This window comes from Balaenoptera borealis (assembly GCF_965194805.1).
Source record: "Balaenoptera borealis genome assembly, chromosome: 20".
NCBI lineage: Eukaryota > Metazoa > Chordata > Mammalia > Artiodactyla > Balaenopteridae > Balaenoptera > Balaenoptera borealis.
In genome coordinates, this window is record NC_138879.1 from 1,154,967 (window position 1) to 1,173,623 (window position 18,657).

Here is an 18,657-nt window from a genome sequence, read left to right on the forward strand (position 1 = left end):
TAAAAGTGATTTGATGTGCAAATATTAATGTTATGTAGGAATAAATTATAGTAAGGACCTAGTTGTAACTTCAGTTAATTCACTAAATCAGTGATTTCATTAAATATATATATTATATATATGTATGTACATACAGATTTAAAGAAATAAAACAACTTTGACTCTGAAGTCAGATGGGCTGGTTTAACTTCTCATTCTGTCATTTACTACATAAACCTGGGTAAATCACTTAGCTCTTCTAAATTTCATTGTTTTCATTTGTGAAAAAAATAAATAATTTTTATAGTTATAATAATGAAATGAAATAATATATGAACTTCTCTAAACTGTAATAAGCATAGAAATCACTCAATGTTTACTCTTTTTCACCATTTGCAAGGACATTAAAAATTATGGTTATACTATAAACATCACAGTTTGTAGCAGCATCATTCAGTAAAAGTACTAGAAAATATCTATTGTGACTTTAAAATATATTTCACATAATTTAGAAATCATTTATGGTAAGCAGAAAAACTTCTCTCAGTGATAAATATTACATTTATATTTGGTAAATAAAGAAAAAATTTGCCTACTTAAAATTTGATCTACTTGTGCACAGTGATGAACGTAAGTGAGAATATTTTCCAGCTACTTTGAAATATTGAACTGCCCAGGGACAAGGCATGAATGATGTTTTGAAGGAAATAAATATTTCAGCTTCACATTTCAGCCTTTCTTCTTTATTCCTTTGATCTGGCTTTGGTTTACTTATCATTCTGCTTGAATGACTTCACACTGCCTTTTTCCTCTCCATAGTAACAAGAAGTGGTCTGCACCTATTTCAAAATATTTAGGCCTTGTCATTTCATAGGATGAACATGTATTTCCTTATTATTTACTGATATATTACTGCCTGTAAAGTAGGATGAATTGGTGGGTACATATGTAGCTTTGCAAGTATGATGTATAATTTATATATGGAACTTTTAATCAGTACTTTTTAAAATATAGGAAACATAAAAGGAAGCATTAGATTTGGGGTTTATATTGAAGTTTAAAGTGTTTAAAGATTTTAAAGGAATTTTTCTTCTTTGTACACTGAAGCCATTTTGTCTTTAAGGATCATTGTCTCAGGGTTTTCTTATTTCACCGTAAAAATTTGAATCGCTTTTTTATTTGCTGAGGTAGAGTTCTTTTAACTCATTAATAGACCCATATTATAGGCAGACCTTAGTTTGGCACAAAATTCTTATGTGAAACTTTAAACTATTTAAATATTTCATTACATTTACCTATATTGCTTTATTTTTCACTTTACACACAAATCTTCTGATCTTCTGACATTGGTTTTCTTATATAGACTCTCACTGCCCCTTTCCCTTTTTTGTATTCCTATAGTATTTACAATTTGTCACAAAATATACATAATATTACCCTACCATTTGATTTTGTCTTGCATTTTTCTCTTTCCCTAATCAGACTGTAGTTTCTCCAATATAAGAACCTTTTCTTACACTTTGTCTAAGTTTTCTGCAGTGTTTCACTGAGTAGCTCTTAGAATTTGCTGCCAGGACCCTTGCCTCAGCTCCTGGAACATGACTAAGTTACTGAGAATGTTGGCTAGGAGGTTGATGCCAGGATCAGTTCTTTTGAATCATGATTCAAATCCAGTTGACTTCAAAGGATTTATGGACTGCCTAGCTGAAGTCCATATCTTCTTAAGAGATTTTTGGATAGTTGAAGAAGATTCCTCATTCTTATTCATAACTATCATGCTTTAACCAAATACGGTTCTTCAAGACTGGAGTTTGACCCTTGGGCCATACTTTCTGGCCCAGTGGTTCTCAATCAGGCGTGATTTTGCTACTCCAGGGGACATTTGCAGTGTTTGTAGGCACTTTGGGGTTGTCAGAATTGGGGAAGGGATATTGTCAGTGGTGTCTAGAGAGGAGAGGCCAGGGATGTTGCTAAGCGTATCGCAGTGCACAGGACATGTCCCCACAGCAAAGGATTGTCTGGCCTGAAATGTCAGCGTTTTGGTTCTGTTCCATGGTTTTGTTCTGGTTCCGTCTAGATCAGCGGTCCCCAACGTTTTTGGCACCAGGGACCGGCTTCATGGAAGACATTTTTTCCACGGACCGGGGGGGGATGGTGGTTCAGGTGGTAATGCAAACAATGGTTCAGGTGGTAATGCAAGCGATGGGGAGTGGCAGATGAAGCTTTGCTCGCTTGCCCGCTGCTCACCTCCTGCCGTGCGGCCCAGTTCCCAATAGGCCATGGACCAGTACCAGTCTGTGGCCCGGGGGTTGGGGAATCCCTGATCTAGACGATATACATTTATCCAACAAATATGCAATAATTCCATATAAGTAATATGCTAAAGGTATGTGATATAAATAAGGGGAGGACACTGCTCTGTCCTCACACTCTCCATTCCCCTGGTCTCAAAGAGATCTGATTACTCTGAAAAAGATAAATGTATAAATTAACAGCTGTAATAGTGTATATAAAGTGCTGTGCTATAGTAGTAGGATATAAAAAGTACTGACAAGGATGAAAGAAGCAGCTAGCAACGCTATCTGAAGAGCTGACATTTGAGCCCCTAAAGAATGAATAGTAATCTGCCCATCAAAACAACCAAGAAGGGAGCTTCCAGTTCATATGATGGCCGAGAAAGCTCCAGTCAGACTGATCCTCTCACAAACATAAACTCTGTACAAGGTATAAAATACCACTACCTGAAGACCCTGGAGAATGAATAGGCACAAAGAGATAGTGGAAGGCAGTACACACTTGGAAGAAGTAAAGGTGAGCTTCCCATTTTTGTAGCATTTATCTGGCCGCATTTGATGCCATGTGGGACAGCTAGAATTTGGGTAGATAACTTGTCCTCTTAGTGCTTGAAGAACCTGATGAAAGAATGGATGGTTATAACCACTGGCAGACTAAGATGGAGAGACACCCAGGAAATAAGAGAGCCAGAGAAGGGAGCCCAAATTCTTCATGTGATCTTGGTGCGTATTTGTGACTGACCCCTGAAACTCAAAATAGCCCAAGTAAGCTAAAAGCTGAATTTATATATGAGCTTCTGTATCCCACAGGGGAGACAGAATTTATAGTTTGAATTCAGCCAAGTTAACTGCCTGCTATAAACAAATAATTAAAATTACCAATCAATACTATTCAGAGGAAAAAAACAGAATCCAGACTCTTTACTATGTATCATTCATAAAGATATAAGCGAAAATTACTTGACATATGAAGAATCAGGAAAACACATGACCTACTTATTTTCAGTAGGATAACATGGCCTTTTTATTCTCAAGAGAAAATGCAGTCAATCAATGGAGACCACCCCAGGATAAATTAGATACTAGAATTAGTGGATAAAAATTTAAAGTAGCTATTATAATTATTTAAAGAACTTTAAGAAAAATTGGTAGTAATGAATGAAAAGCTAGGAAATCTCAATAGAAAAACAGTGGAAAATACAACATTTGAAATTTAAAATGTAGACTGAATATAACAACAGAATGGAGATTACAAGAAGAACATGAAGATAAATGAATAGAAAGTCAATCTGGGGACAACGAAAAAATGTATTAGAAGAAATATGAGCTGCAGAGACTTGCAGGACAATGACAATGTATGAAATATATTTAATTTGAGTCACAGAAGCAGAGGGAAGAGAGTAATAGAGCAGAAAAATATTCAAATAATTAATGGCCCCAAATTTTCCAGTTTTCATGAAATACAAAATTACGCTAATTTAAGAAGCTCAATAAAGCCCAAGCAGGGTTATTGGAAACCAAAACAAAACAATAACACTTGTTATTATCTGTCTTTTGATTATAGCCATCTTAGAGGTTGTTTAATAGTACCTCATTGTGATTTTGATTTGCATTTTCTTAACAGTGATATTGAGTGTCCTTCCATGTGCCTATTGGCTAATTGTGTATCTTCTTTGGAGAAGTATCTATTTGGATTCTTCACCTATTTTTATTTATCTTCTTTTTATTATTATTTTTAATTGAAGTATGTTGTGTTAGTTTCTGGTGTACAGCAAAGTGACTCAGATATATATATATGTGTGTGTGTGTATATGTATATACTCTTTTTCATATTTTTTTCATTATGGTTTACTACAGGATATTGAGTATAGTTCCCTGTGTTATACAGTAGGACCTGCTTGTTTACCTATTTTAATTATAGTAGTTCATATCTGCTAATCCCAAACTCCTAATTTATTCCCCCGACCCCACCCCCTTTCCCCTTTGTCATTTGGTAACAATAAATTTGTTTTCTAAGTCTGTGAGTCTGTGTCTGTTTTGTAAATAACTTCATTTGTATTTTTTTTTCGGACTCCACATGTAAGCAATGTCATATGATATTTGTCTTTCTCTGTCTGACTTCACTTAGTATGATAATCTCCATGTTCATCCATGTTGCTGCAAATGGCATTATTTCCTTCTTTTTATGGCTGAGTGATATTCCATTGTGTATATATATATATATATATATATACCACATCTTCTTTGTCCATTCATTTGTTGATGGACACTTAGGTTGCTTCCTTGTCTTGGCTGTTGTGCATAGTGCTGCTATGAACATTGGGGTGCATGTATCTTTTCGAATTAGTTTTCTTCTGCTACATGCCTGGGAGTGGGATTGCTGGATGATATGGTAGCTCTATTTTTAGTTTTTTATATAAATTTATTTATTTATTTATTTATTTAGGCTGCTTTGGGTCTTCGTCACTGTGTGCGGGCTTTCTCTAGTTGCAGCAAGTGGGGGCCACCCTTCGTCGCGGTGCGTGACCTTCCCATTGTGGTGGCCTGTCTTGTTGTGGAGCATGGGCTCTAGACACGCAGGCTTCAGTAGTTGTGGCTCGCAGGCTCAGTAGTTGTGGCTTGTGGGTTCCAGAGTACAGGCTCAGCAGTTGTGGCGCACGGGCTTAGTTGCTCTGCGGCATGTGGGATCCTCCCAGACCAGGGCTTGAACCCATGTCCCTGCATTGGCAGGAGGAGTCCTAACCACTGTGCCACCAGAGAAGTCCCCTCTATTTTTAGTTTTTAAAGGAACGTCCACACTGTTTTCCGTAGTGGCTGCACCAACTTACATTCCCACCAACAGTATAGGAGGGTTCCCTTTTCTCCACACCCTCTCCAGCATTTATTTTTTGTAGATTTTTTGATGGTGGCCATTCTGACCGGTGTGATGTGGTACCTCATTGCAGTTTTGATTTACATTTCTCTAGTAATTAGTGATGTTGAGCATCTTTTCATGTGCTTATTGACCATCTGTATGTCTTCTTTGGAGAAATGTCTATTTAGGTCTTCTGCTCATCTTTTTATTGGGTTGTTTGCTTTTTGTTATTGAGTTGTATGAACTGTTTGCATATTTTGGAAATTAAGCCCTTGTCCGTCAGTTGTATAGTTTGCAAATATTTTCTCCCAGTATGTAGGTTGTCTTTTCATTTTGTTTATGGTTTTCTTTGCTGTGCAAAAGCTTGTAAGTTTGATTAGGTCCCATTTGTTTATTTTTGCTTTTATTTCTGTTGCCTTGGGAGATTGACCTAAGAAAATACTGATACGATTTATGTCAGAGAATGTTTTGCCTATGTTCTCTTCTAGGAGTTTTATGGTGTCATGTCTTATATTTAAGTCTTTAAGCCATTTTGACTTTATTTTTGTATATGGTGTGAGGGTGTGTTCTAACTTCATTGATTTGCATGCAACTGTCCAGCTTTCCCAGCACCACTTGCTGAAGAGACTGTCTTTTCTCTATTATATATTTTTGCCTCTTTTGTCATAGATTAATTGACTGTAGGTATGTGGGTTTATTTCTGGGCTCTCTATTCTATTCCGTTGATCCATATGTCTGTTTTTGTGCCAGTACCATGCTGTTTTGATTACTGTAGCTTTGTAGTATTGCCTGAAGTCTGGGAGGGTTATGCCCCCAGCTTTGTTCTTTTTCCTCAGGATTGCTTTGGCAATTCTGGGTCTTTTGTGGTTCCATATAAATTTTAGGATTGTTTGTTCTAGTTCTGTGCAAAATGTCACGGGTAATATGATAGGGATCACACTAAACCTGTAGATTGCTTTCAATAGTATGGCTATTTTAACAATATTGATTCCGCCTGTTTTTAAATTGTGTTCTTTATCTTTTTATTATCGATTTATGAGAGTTCTTTATATATTCTTGATACAAGTCTCTTTTCAGATATATGATTTGCAAATATTTTCTTTCATTTTGTGGGTTTTCTTTTCACTTTTTGATAATATCCCTAGCAGGGCAAGTTTTTTAACTTGCTGAAGTCTATTTATCTATATTTCATTTTCTTGTTTATGCTTTTGGTGTTATATCTAAGAAGGCTTTGCTTTGGTCAAGGTCACAAAGACTTACTCCTATATTTTCTTTCTAAGAGTTTTGTGTTTTTAACTCTTACATGGAGGTCCGTGACCCATCTTGAGTTCGTTTTGTGTTTTGTGTAATGAAGGAATTCAACGTCACTCTTTTGCCCGTGGATGTCCAGTTGTCCCAGCACCATTTGTTGTAAAGACTATTTTATTCCCCCATTGAATTGTCTTGGCATCCTTGCTGAAAATCTACTGATTATCAATGTAAGGATTTATCTCTGGAATCTTAATCCTATTCTATATATGTCAATCTTTATGCCGGTAGCACACTGTTTTGATTACCCTAACTTTGTAGTAAGTTTTGAAATCAAGAAATGTGAGTCCTTCAACTTCGTTTTTTTTCAAGATTGGTTTGCCTATTCTGGGTACTTTGCATTTCCATATGAATTTTAGGATCAACTTGTCAATTTCAGCAACATGCCATCTGGGATTTTGACAGGGATTGTGTTGAATCTGTTCATCAATTTGAGGAATATTGTCATTTTTTTGATATTAAGACCACTGTTAATTTCCAATTTTACTGGTATTCCTTTCTAACTCTTGAAGTATCTAAATGTTTAGATGTGTCCACAGTGTTTACCATTTTTAGCAAGAATTTAGCAGAGACCATTAGTCTTAGCAGTCACGTGAAGAAGAGGCAAAAGAAGTCTATTTATTTATCATGCTTAGTGAAGGTATTATTTTTAGTGCCTTTAAAGTCATAGTTGTATCTTAATGTTTTTGACTGACTCACTTTAATCAACTTAAGTACCAATAGCAGCCATGAATATAGATGATATAGCTGCTTGAAAGTCTTGTCTTCCAGCCCAGCTGGAAAGGGAGTGGAGACTCTTCTAGCTGTTTTTCAGACGTGTTTGAAGTTTTTTGTTTTGTTTTGTTTTTCTTGGAGTTTCCAGTGGAGATGCCAAGCTGGCAGCAAATGAAGTCTACTGTAACGTGAAGCCTTGTAAATATGTGTTGGATCCCTGCCATCATTATCAAAAGTGCTGGTGCAGAAATGTGCAAAGGGAAGATTTTCAAATTAAGGTTGGCCTGTACATATAAATGTTAGCTTTTCAAGCTCAAGAAATACTAAATCGTAGTCCATTAGTCTCCTGCATTTTATTGCGTGTTTGGAATAATCATGTACTTCAGAACATCCTTTAATCTGAACTGGCTTGTGGTTGTATAAGAATGCAGCTTCTTTTGTTCTTTATGCTTTATATACTCAGACAAGGAAAATTTACTGCATTTTATAAATAAATCAGAGTTAAAAAGCAGATTTTCTTCCCACCTTTTTATCCTCATGGAGGCCCAGCTTTAAGGCCTTTCAGTGATACATGTATACTCGGTCCCACAACTAGTTCCACGGAAAAAAATAATCTTCAAAGTCACTTTTTTTTTTTTGCTTCTTACAGGACATGTTATTTGGAATCATGGTAAAAGCAAGTACTGTTCTTACATTAGTGAGGAGCAGACCCTTCTCTTTTTCAAGTGTTGAAAATTTCCACTTCTATTTCATTACTTTGATAGAAATTAAAATGGATCCCTCATTAAAATGAATATCATCTCTTTATTTAAAATAAGACATATTTTATTTATATTAAGACAGAAGATTTCTAAATATTAGTGGAGCTCAATGTATTTTCACAGTTTAACTGGACAGAAACATTGATACATTGAGTGGTGCCTTCACCACTCTTTGGTATTTAGCTTTACCACTAAATTAGCTTCGTAGGTGTGGTGGGACTTAAAATGAATTGGAAGGTTTTGGTCATTTCCTTGTGTCTGCTATTTAATATAAAACAATATTTGCTATTTGTAAATCAGGCTAGAAATGATTGGTCAAAAGCAATGTGCCTCATTGCACTAGGTTATATTTTAACAAACAGTATTTTTAATATGGTCTCAATATATAGCTGATCATGGGTAAAGCTTATGACTTTGATTTATGTAGTCATAAGTCAATTATAAAGTAAATGAACTAAACTTGGTAGGTAAGAATGAGGTAATATAGAGAAAATATTTGTCCTATTAAATTGAAAGTATTTACAGTAACTAAGTAGCTCAGGTGAATTACTGGACAAAAAATGTAAAACAACTGACTTTCAACATTTATATAAAAAGTTGATAATTTCAGCCATACGTCATATATTTTTATAAATTGTGTTAGCAGACTTTTCTCCTGGCTAATTAATGATACGTAATTTTAAATTATACAATTTATAAATTTTTAAAGTTTTCAAATATTGTCCAATGTACTTTCTTTTCTATTTATAGACAGACTGAGCAAGCAAAGGTAAACCTTTGAAAACTTGTAATCCTAATTGTGGAATCGTCTTCCCAAGTGTGTTTAGGAGGGCCTCAGAAATTAAAGAGCAACATGGGATGAACTAGTCATGGAGTGTGTGGCAGAGAAGTAGCTCTTGCGCCTCCTAACCTCAACCCCTCGTGGGGACATTCGCATCGACCGCAGCGGCCTTTGCCTCTTCTCTAGCCTCACGGTCCTTTGCATAGAGCATTCTAGGCAACTTCTTCCGGTCAGTTGGGTCCATTGGTCAGAACAGATGTCCCTCAAACGTTTGTAACAACTCTCCATCACATTTGCCAACCTATATCTAGGCGGTGGTACCCAACATGGTACCTTTTATAAGGGCACTAATCTCATTTTGGGGAGACACGTTCAGACCATAGCATATGGCATCTGAAAATCAGGAAAGCAGCACAGCAGAGTAGTCAACAGCAGGAGCTCTAGAAGCAGACGGCCGGGACTCGAGTCCTGCCTTGACTATTAGTGATGTGTAGCCTTGGAAATATTCTCTAAGCCCCAGTTTCCTGTTCTGTAAAACTAGGGATATAAAAATAGTCTTATACAAGTTGACTGTGAGAATGAAGGAGAGAAGACATATTAAACTAGTTTGCACAGTGCCTAGTACCTAGGTAGAACTCAATAGAAGTCAGTAGTAACTTTCGTGTGCTTATAACCTAAAGCCTTTATTTGTTTCTTCTAGCAACATGCAGAGATTTCTCTTCTTTTGTTGGACCCTTTTGACTATTTAATTTTAGTTCAAGGTATAAAGAAACGAGATAGTTATCGGTTCTTTTAGGCAAGTCTGCTTACTAGAGAGCAGCAGAATAATTTGAGGCGGTCACATCGCTCTGTTGCACCTGTCGCCCTGCAGGTTAGCTTCTGCCAGATGTGCATGTTAGAGGTATTCTTATGGCACATTGTTTTTTTTTTTAATTGAGATATGTAATTCACATGCTATTAAATTCATCCTTTCAAAGTGTACAGTTTAGCAGATTTTAGTATATCCACGAGGATGTGTGACCATCACTCCCCTCTAATTCCAGAACATTTTCATCACCAACCCCCTCCCAAACCCCCTATGCATGAGCAGTCACTCCCCATCCCCCCGTCCCATCGGCCCAGGCGACCACTAATCTGCTTCTTCTGTCTCTATGGGTTTACCTATTCTGGATATTTCTCCTAAATAGGATCACACAATATGTGACCTCGTGTCTGGCCCTTTCCCTTTCACACTGTTTTCGAGGTTTGTCCGTGTTGTAGGGTGCATCAGAGCTTCATTCCTTTTTTGAGGCTGAATAATATTGCATTGCAAGGATGGGCGCATTTTGCTTATCTGTTCATTGGGTGATGGAGGCACCTGGCTGTAAACAGTTTCGTTCTTAGGGAAGTCATCAGAAGTAGTTGTGTCCTCATCAGAACGCATATTACGGGTTTATATCCTTTTTTTCCTGAGGCAAATCATGTTATTGTCAGTTTTTTAAAGGGAAGTTTTATAGAATTTGGATCAAAAAATGGAAATCTGAATTTTATTTTAGAGAGGGTTAAATTTTGTGCTTTGATCCAAGCCAAGTTCTTTTATTTTATGTTTTAACTCTGCGGCTTGTCTGAACTTTTCTAGGGAAAAAGAGGGGCAGCTCGCCCGTGTGACTGAGGCTCAGAGGCTGCAGGCACAGCAGGCAGATGCTGCACTGGAGGAGTTCAAGCGGCAGGTAGAGCTGAACTCGGAGAAGGTCTACGCAGAAATGAAAGAGCAGGTGAGAGGCCTCCGCGCCATCCTTGTAGAGAGCCCTTCTCTCGGGGGGGAGGTACGTTCTGGTCTCACGTGTGACAGCAACATGTTTACTTGTTCAGAATTAGCCCAACAGCTGGATCAGGGATTCAGGTGAGAAAGAGGTCCTAGGCCTGGCGTGGGAGGACACACACCACCGCCAGGGCCTCAAAGGAAGGGGAGGCTCCTCGCGGCCAAGAGCAAGAGCCCGGGGGGAGAGGGCTCCGCCCGCAGACCCTCTGCTCCCTACAGGGCGTGTAAAGGGCAGGGCTGACTCTGTGCCCCTCCTGGGTCTCTGGGTGGGCTCCGGTCGGCAGCTCCTTGGTGACAGTGAGTGGAGAGAGCACGGTGGACCGGGAGAGGGGTCCTCCTTCCTCCTTCAGGATTGCCTTGATTCACCTTCAGAGCAGTGCCAGAATGGCCATTTCAAAGTCCTGTCGACAAGTGTGGTCACGGCCAGAATGTGTCAGGCTTTGGAAGCATGGGTCAGTTTACAGGCAAAAATCCCATGACCAGTCATTTTCTCCAGAGCAAGGCTTCAAGTTTTCCTTGTCTGTGTTTGTTCATGTGCCATAAACCGTGTTGTATTGATCAGTTACAGCAAATTGTTTTCAAGTGGCAGTTCAGGAGGACAGAGGCTGTCTCCAGTTCTTTTACAAGTGGTATGTTTTATAGTTTTGAGAAAAATTTAAAAATTTATAAAAGAATACAGGGAACAAACACCTAGGTACCCATCAGGAAGAATCAACAATTGTCAACACTGTTTATTTATACTAAAATGTTACAGATGTAGTTTTAGTTTGCTTTGCTCTTCATGTCTAATCACATTACTCTCTCCTCTCCTAAGAAAAACCACTATAATTAATTTAGTGTGTATTATTTCATACTTTCATATGCATATGTAATGTCCATATGTATTATATGCATGTATTATATATGCATATATTTTACATATACATATATATATATAGTTTTTATGCTTCCATTTAAAAAGAGATAAGAACTACAGATTTTGTGTATTAGTCTTGTTTGCTCTTTTACGTTGAATTTTATATATCTGTGCCCTATCTGTGTTGATTTAGTGCAATCCTTTTAACACTGAATGTATTTTATCGTATGAATATACCTTATTTTATTCATCAGCTCCGCTATTCAAGGGCATTTAGTTTATTTTCAAGTTTTCTTGATGATGAAGAGTGTTGCAGTGCTTGCCTGTGATTTCATTTTCAGCTGGAGTTATCCTCCTCAGGAGTCCTGAGCACACACTGGCGGTAGAAACATCTCTATAGAAGGTTTTATGGCAGAGCCCCATGGGGTTTACGAGTTTGGAACTGTGCTTTCTTGTTATTTTCTTGATTCAGATTGTGCGGATCTGGGTCCCGAGAGCAGGGTCTGAGACCCCCTCCTTCTGTCTGTTTTCCCACTCAGTGCCTTGGGCAAAAGCTAGATTCCTGCTGAGAGTTTTTGGGCTGGAAGGTGGGGACTTGCAGTCCCTGCTACACGAATGTGCATCTCTTCCCAGCTCCCTGCTATGAGCAGAGCCCAGATCCAAGAAAGTGTATATGGTCCAAACGTGCAGTGGAGCTGCACAGGAAACTCTTTGATCAGCTTAACATTTAAAGGAATACAGAAAATATTGAAGGAGGGGCCCTGGCAAGAAGTTTTAAGTATACCGCGAAGAAGGCTAAAAAGGGGGCTCTTGAAAGTGCTCAGGCTAACAGTACAACTTTCTGACAAAAGCTGAGACTATGACAGGCACATTTGGCTCAATAAATGCACCTTTTGGGGCTGGTGATGTAATATTAACAGATTACCCAGAATTCATGGGTAAGGAGAAAAACAAGCAAACAACATGGGACTTGTGAAAACATTTTGTAGAACAAGAAAAAGGCGTTTGTATTCAGCAGTCACAGAATAAAAGCATATTTCCAAAAACAGTTTACTGTAAACTTCAGAAAAAAAAAACTCAGAAAAGTAGTACCTTTAATAAGAAGACATGATCTATATGAAAGAGGCCACATATATTAAGTAAAATTAATGCAATTAAACCTGGATACGTTCTGGAAAAAGTGTTGAACCTCAAGAATAAAATGAAGATCCACCAAGTTTCTAGGTAGGATGCAACTGGCAAAGAAATTAGAGAAATCATTGGAGTAATGCTTCAGAGTTCTGAAGGAGAAAGGCAGTGATCCAATTGCACGCACAACCAAGGAGTTTTTCACTTGCAAAATAAACAGAAAAACATTTCTTACTAAGAGCTCACATAATGTATACTGATTATTCCTTTTTTGGAAAAATTATGTCAATTCAGAGATGAAGCGGAAGACATCCCACACATGAGGAAAATATCATACTGAAGGATGAGTAGAGAACAATGGAATCCAACAAAATAAAAACAAATTTAACTAATTGCTACAAGTCTAGTTATAAGATAGAATGCTAATGTTTACCGATTCTTGAAGCAGAAGGTACAGAATATAGAAAATACAAATGTGATATAACAACAACTTAAATCTAAATCCTTAGGTTATGTTAATAAAGTTCAAGAAGCAGATGGATAGGGAGAGAGGGAAGTACAGTAACTAACACTCTGCCATGAAAAGGGGAGATTCAAAGGATTCTTAAAATTAGGGAAATGTAGGTTAAAATACTTTTTAAATGCATAAACATAAGCATTAATAGAACTAACAAGATTTTACATTCTCATCAAAATCTTGAGACGATGAAAGCAAAACTCAAGATATTGCCAAAGGAACAGAAGTAGAAACAGAACAAAATGTCCAAAATAAGACAGAGTATATAATTGTAGTAATACATTTTAATAGGTTAAAAAAAGGTATTGATTAGCTGACATAAATCTGTGTATATGCTACTTATAATAAAGACACAACTAAAAGTTACACGAAAATTATTTGTGGAAAATATATTTTATCACTTGTATTCAGAATAAAAGAAAGAATGTAGTACTATCATATAAATTAACATCAATGCAAGTCAATAAACTGGACAAAGGAATATATTTTTGCATGAGAAAGCCAAGAGTCCTTATGAAAAGGGTGTTAGGAATATATGAAAAAATTTACATAAATAGTCATGGGGTGCTTTAGTAAATTTTTCTCCATATTTGACTGCTCAGGGGGGCAAAACCTAAACAAATAGGAGATCTAAATAGCAGTTTATAAAACAGCTATATTTCTACTTTCTACGCTTTAAGTATGACATATTAAATTCCTACTCCCATGGAGCAGTTACAAAACTCAGTAGACCATAAAGAAACACTCAATATATATCTGAAACTTGACATGACAGAGAGCACGTACGTATTTTTTACCACAATGCTTAGTAAAACCAGAAATTAAATTTCAATTCAAATTGCTACATTGGACTTCACCAAAATTAAAACCTTTTGTTCTTTGAAAGACACCATTAAAAAACAACAAAAGGAAGTAAGGCAAGCCAGAGAATGGGAGAAAAGATTCACAAATATTTCCAAGAACTTGTATCTAAAATATAAAAGAAATCCTACAACTCAATAATAAGAAGACAAACAACCCAGCTAAAAATAGGCGAAATATTTGGACACCTCGCAGAAGACTAATAAGCACATAAAAAGATGTTTGATATCATCATTCATCAGGGAAATGCAAATTGAAACCAAAATGAAATGCCACTGCATGCTCACTGGAATGGCTAGAACTGTGAAGACTCGTTGGCAGTGCCAAATGTCGGTGCAGGGCCAGGGTGTGGCCACATGGGGCTCTTCTCCACTGCTGGTGGGAAAACTGCCGAGTTCTTAACCGCTAAGACATCCACCGCCATATGCCAGCTGTTCCATTCCTGCGTGTTTAACCAAGAGAAACGAAGCCAGATCCAGACAAAGCCTTGTACACAAAAGTTGCCAGCAGCTTTATTCACAAAAGCCTAAAACTTGAACAACCCGAATGTTCCTCAAAAGTTGAAAGGACAATCAAAATGCAGTATAGATGATGGAATACTACTCAGGAATAAATAGGAACGAACTACTGATACCCTCAACAAAGGATGTGTCTCAAAGTCCTGCTGAATGAAAGGAGCTAAAAACAAAAGAGTACATGACTGAATGTTGTGTACTCTCTGAGTGATGTTAGAATTCCCTAGATAATGTCAAGTTGTTTGTTTTAGTGGATTATCAACCCAGTTTGTTTCAGAGCAAAAGTCCTGTCTCATTTTCTATGGGTGGGTTCCAGTTTCAGTTAAGTTTCCAAGCCTTTGCTCTGCAGGGTTGGGTCTGTTTGTATTGTGCCACTCAGGAGTGAGTCTAGACTTGGGTGGTGATTTAAATCACTCCACCCAATAACCCCAGGCACTCATGGAACATTCCCCAGGGTAGACCATATGTTTGGCCACAAAACAATTCTCAACAAACTTTAAAAGGACTAAAATCATACAAAATGTGTTCTTTGACCCCAATGGTAATAAATTAGAAATAAACAATAATAAGAAATCTGGGAAATCCCCACATATTTGGAAATTAAATAACACACATGAATGACTCATGGATCAAAGATGATATTACAAGGAAAATAAGAAAATATTTTAATTAAAACAAAAATATGGTATATTAAAATTTATGGAATGCAGCTAATGCAGTACCTAGAGAAAAGTTTGTAGCTTTAAACATCTATCTCCAAAAGGAAAGTTCTCAAATCAGTAACCTAAACTTCATCTTAAGAAACCAGAAAAAGAAAAGCAAGCTTCTGCTCAAGGAAGCAGAAGAAAGGAAATAATAGATAATTTTATATACATGCAGAAAGCAAAGAAAACATTAAAATAGAGAAAACCAAGAAGAGATAGAAAGTCCAAATTGTCTTATAATAGATAATGATATTTAATTAGCAATTAGAAATCTTTTCACAAGGAAAAGCCCAGGACCAGATGGCTTCACTGGTGAATTTCATCAAATATTGAAGAAAAAAAAAAAACTTGAGTTCTTTGAAAACTCTTTCAGAAAATTGAGGAGGAAGGCACACTTAATCAGTTTCTTCTCTAAGGCCAGTAGGACTCTAATATCAAAGCCAAAGATGCTGCAAAACTAGAGTAGTATCTGTCATCACTGTAGACACAAAAACCCTTAATGGTATTTTAGTAAACTGAATCTGGAAACTTATAAAAATGATTATTTACCAGGACCAAGTAGGATTTATTTCAGGAATCCAAGGTTCTTTTAACATTCAAAAATCAATTAATATCGTACAGCATATTAATAGAATAAAAGACAAAACCACACGATCGTCCCAACAGAGGCAGAAAAAGCATTTGAAAAAGTTCAACATCATTTATGATTTTTAAAAAATTCTTGGCAAGTTAGGACTAGAAGCAAACTTACTCACCCTAATAAGGTACATCTATGAGAACCCTAAACAAATATGCTTAATGTTGAAAGACTTAATGCTCTTCCTCCTAAGAACGGGGAAAAGATGTCTGCTTTTGTGACTTCTATTTAACATTGTATTGGAGACTCTAGCCAGTCTCCAACAGGGTCAAAAAAAAAAAAAAAAAAAAAAAAACCCCAAATAAACACACAAAAAAACCCAAAAGACATATAGATTGGAAAGGAAGAACTACCAATGTCTTTAGATGACATGATTCTGTATGGTCAAAATCCATAAAAGAAATACTAGAGCTAATAAATGATTTAAACAAGTTTGGAGGGTACGAGATCAACATACAAAATTCAGTCATGCTTCAATATACTAGTAATGAAATACCTGAAAATGAAATTAAGAAAACAATTTAATTTACAAAAGCATCCAAAAGAATAAAATATTTACAAATAAACTAATGAAACAACGTGAAGACTTACTCATTGAAAACTATAAAAGATTGCCGAGAGAAATTTTAAACGATCTAAAGAGAGCTATTCTGTGTTCATAGGTTGTAAAACTCAGTATTGTCAAGATGAAAGTTCTCCACAAATTGATGTATAAATTCAATGTAATTACTGTAAAAAATCTCAATACATTTTTTGGGTAAAAATTGGCAATAAGAAATGTTTATTTTCACTAGTAAATTTGTTAAAAGTAAGTTAAAATAGCACTGAGCTCTTTTCCAACTAACACATAGGTAGAAATCCATGAAGGCCTGTGGACACGGGCAGACACACATTTCAGGAGGAAGAGTAAAGATATGTAACCTTTCTGGAGGACTGGTTTAACATTGTGCTTATGATTTACCTGTTCTACTTCTAGGACTTTATTTTTCAGGACTCCAAGGTTTGCAAGATGTGTGTTCAAGGATGTTTATTGTGATGTTATTTATTAATGGTAAAAAATTAGAAACTGTACGTCAAAAAAGTTAGAAAGAATGTAAAAACTGATAATCTTTTTTTAAAAGATAAAAAATGAAGTCTCAGAGTTGTGTGGCGGAACGGAAAGCCCTGGAGAGAATGTGATCTTGGGAATCATTAAATTAAGAACCTTACCCAGCCGCAAAGTGAGACTGCCATAAAATGAGGCAAGCCAGGGATGAGAGACAGTATCTGTGCATTTGATTCTGGAACCACCCTTCCAGTTGGTCCACCCTCACATCTGACTGCTCTGCTCTGTGCAGGGTCATAGTCTGTCTGTCTTCCTTCACCAGCTCTGCCCACCCATTTGACTCTCCCATTTCTTGACCTTAAAAGAGTCCATGTGTTCCTACCATGGAGGTGTCACATCACTGTGGACTGGTTAGATGATCCGATGGAGGACCCTCTTTGGTGCACGCATCTAGGGTCCCCTTCCCCCCCCCCCCCACATACCCCACACCTGTGTCCTGTCTTTGTCAGCAGTCCTCACTGATCTGTCCAGTGGTGCTAGATTTAGACTCAGTGAAAACTGATAGTGATGGCAACTGACAAGCAGGAAATGTTTTTGATTGCTTTCTGTTGGAGAAAAGTTCTTCTGTGGTTTCAGTCATAAATAGTTTTGCCAAGTGAAGTTGAGTTTCTGAAATAAAGTACCTTTGGTGTGAGTATAATAATAAGGAACCCCATTTATAATGGAATTCTTATAGCCAGGCTCATTTGCAAATTGAAGAATTCTCACATGGCAAATTTGAACAGACATTAAATAAAATGTATATGTCAAAACATGATAAATTAGATATCCTCTATTCCAGATTGTCAGTTGATTAAAAAGTGTGACTCTGATATAGCTCAAATTCTAAAAGAAAATCAATCAGCAGATTTAGTATTTGGAGAATCATAATGTTTTCAGATTTTTCCATAGTCCATATTTTCCTTTTTTATTGTTGTTTTGAACTGCTCTTCTCTCTTCTCACTGAAATCTTTTGTGTAAAAGCCAGCAGAGCTTAGGGCATCTTTTTCCATTTGGAAAAAGCTGCAGATAGAAGACAACAGGAATTTGAATTAAAAAATAAAAGCTTTGAGTTTGTTTTTGAAAGTGAATTGCTGTTTGAAAAATGAGGCCCATGAGAGAAAATGAAACAGACTTAAACTTTTTTAAAAAATTGCTTCACACTGTTTCTTTCACTTTGAAGAACTTTTTATCTCATTTAAGATTGCTTAAATAACCTAATTTTTACTGCAATGGTGAAATCCATTATATGTGTTAGCTGTCAGCAATTAGTTGTGAAAATATACATATTTTAATTGTGAAAGTGTATTACTCTGTTAGAATTATTTCTGTATATATGTATATAGTTGTATTTTTTAAAGAAATAGTGTTCTATATTTACCTATTCTCTGTGAAACAAATAAATGACTGAAAAAGACAGCTATGTTTTTTGAAGTATTGGCAGCAATTATAAAGTGAAACTTTTTCATCTTGAAAACCGACTGAATGAATGTCAGATAACTACTTCCTCCTGGGGCTTCCACTAACCACTTGACTTTTCTAGTTAATTTTTCTCCTCTTGAAAATTCATCCTCATTAACTGGTATTTGCTGCTAATATCTGGCTTTAAATTCTGTTCCTTTTTCTTTGCAGCCGTCAGCTACATGATATTAGCTTTATACTTGGAAAACCCAGTGGTTTGCCTTGAAAACAAAATTCAGAAACACTGCTGTTGACTAGTGAGGTTGCTTCTGGTTGCTAGTACATTTGAAACTGATTAGCAGTTTCTTACATTCTTAGGGATTATAAGTTTAGCTCATCATCTCATTATTGCTGTTGAATTAATGAAAAAATTCTCAAGGTACAAGGAAGGAAGAATGCCAT

At 36.5% G+C, this 18,657-nt stretch overlaps 1 protein-coding gene across 21 annotated transcripts in view; it reads left to right on the forward strand.

Moving 5' to 3' along the window:
• The window catches only part of CEP112 (centrosomal protein 112), a 413,727-nt gene that overhangs the window by 159,180 nt on the left and 235,890 nt on the right, over positions 1-18,657 (forward strand). For all 21 annotated transcript variants that reach the window (XM_082370414.1, XM_082370412.1, XM_082370410.1 and 18 more), the window contains one exon: positions 10,310-10,445. In XM_082370414.1, coding sequence (XP_082226540.1) covers positions 10,310-10,445 — 136 coding nt within the window. The remainder of the gene's footprint in view (positions 1-10,309; positions 10,446-18,657) is intronic.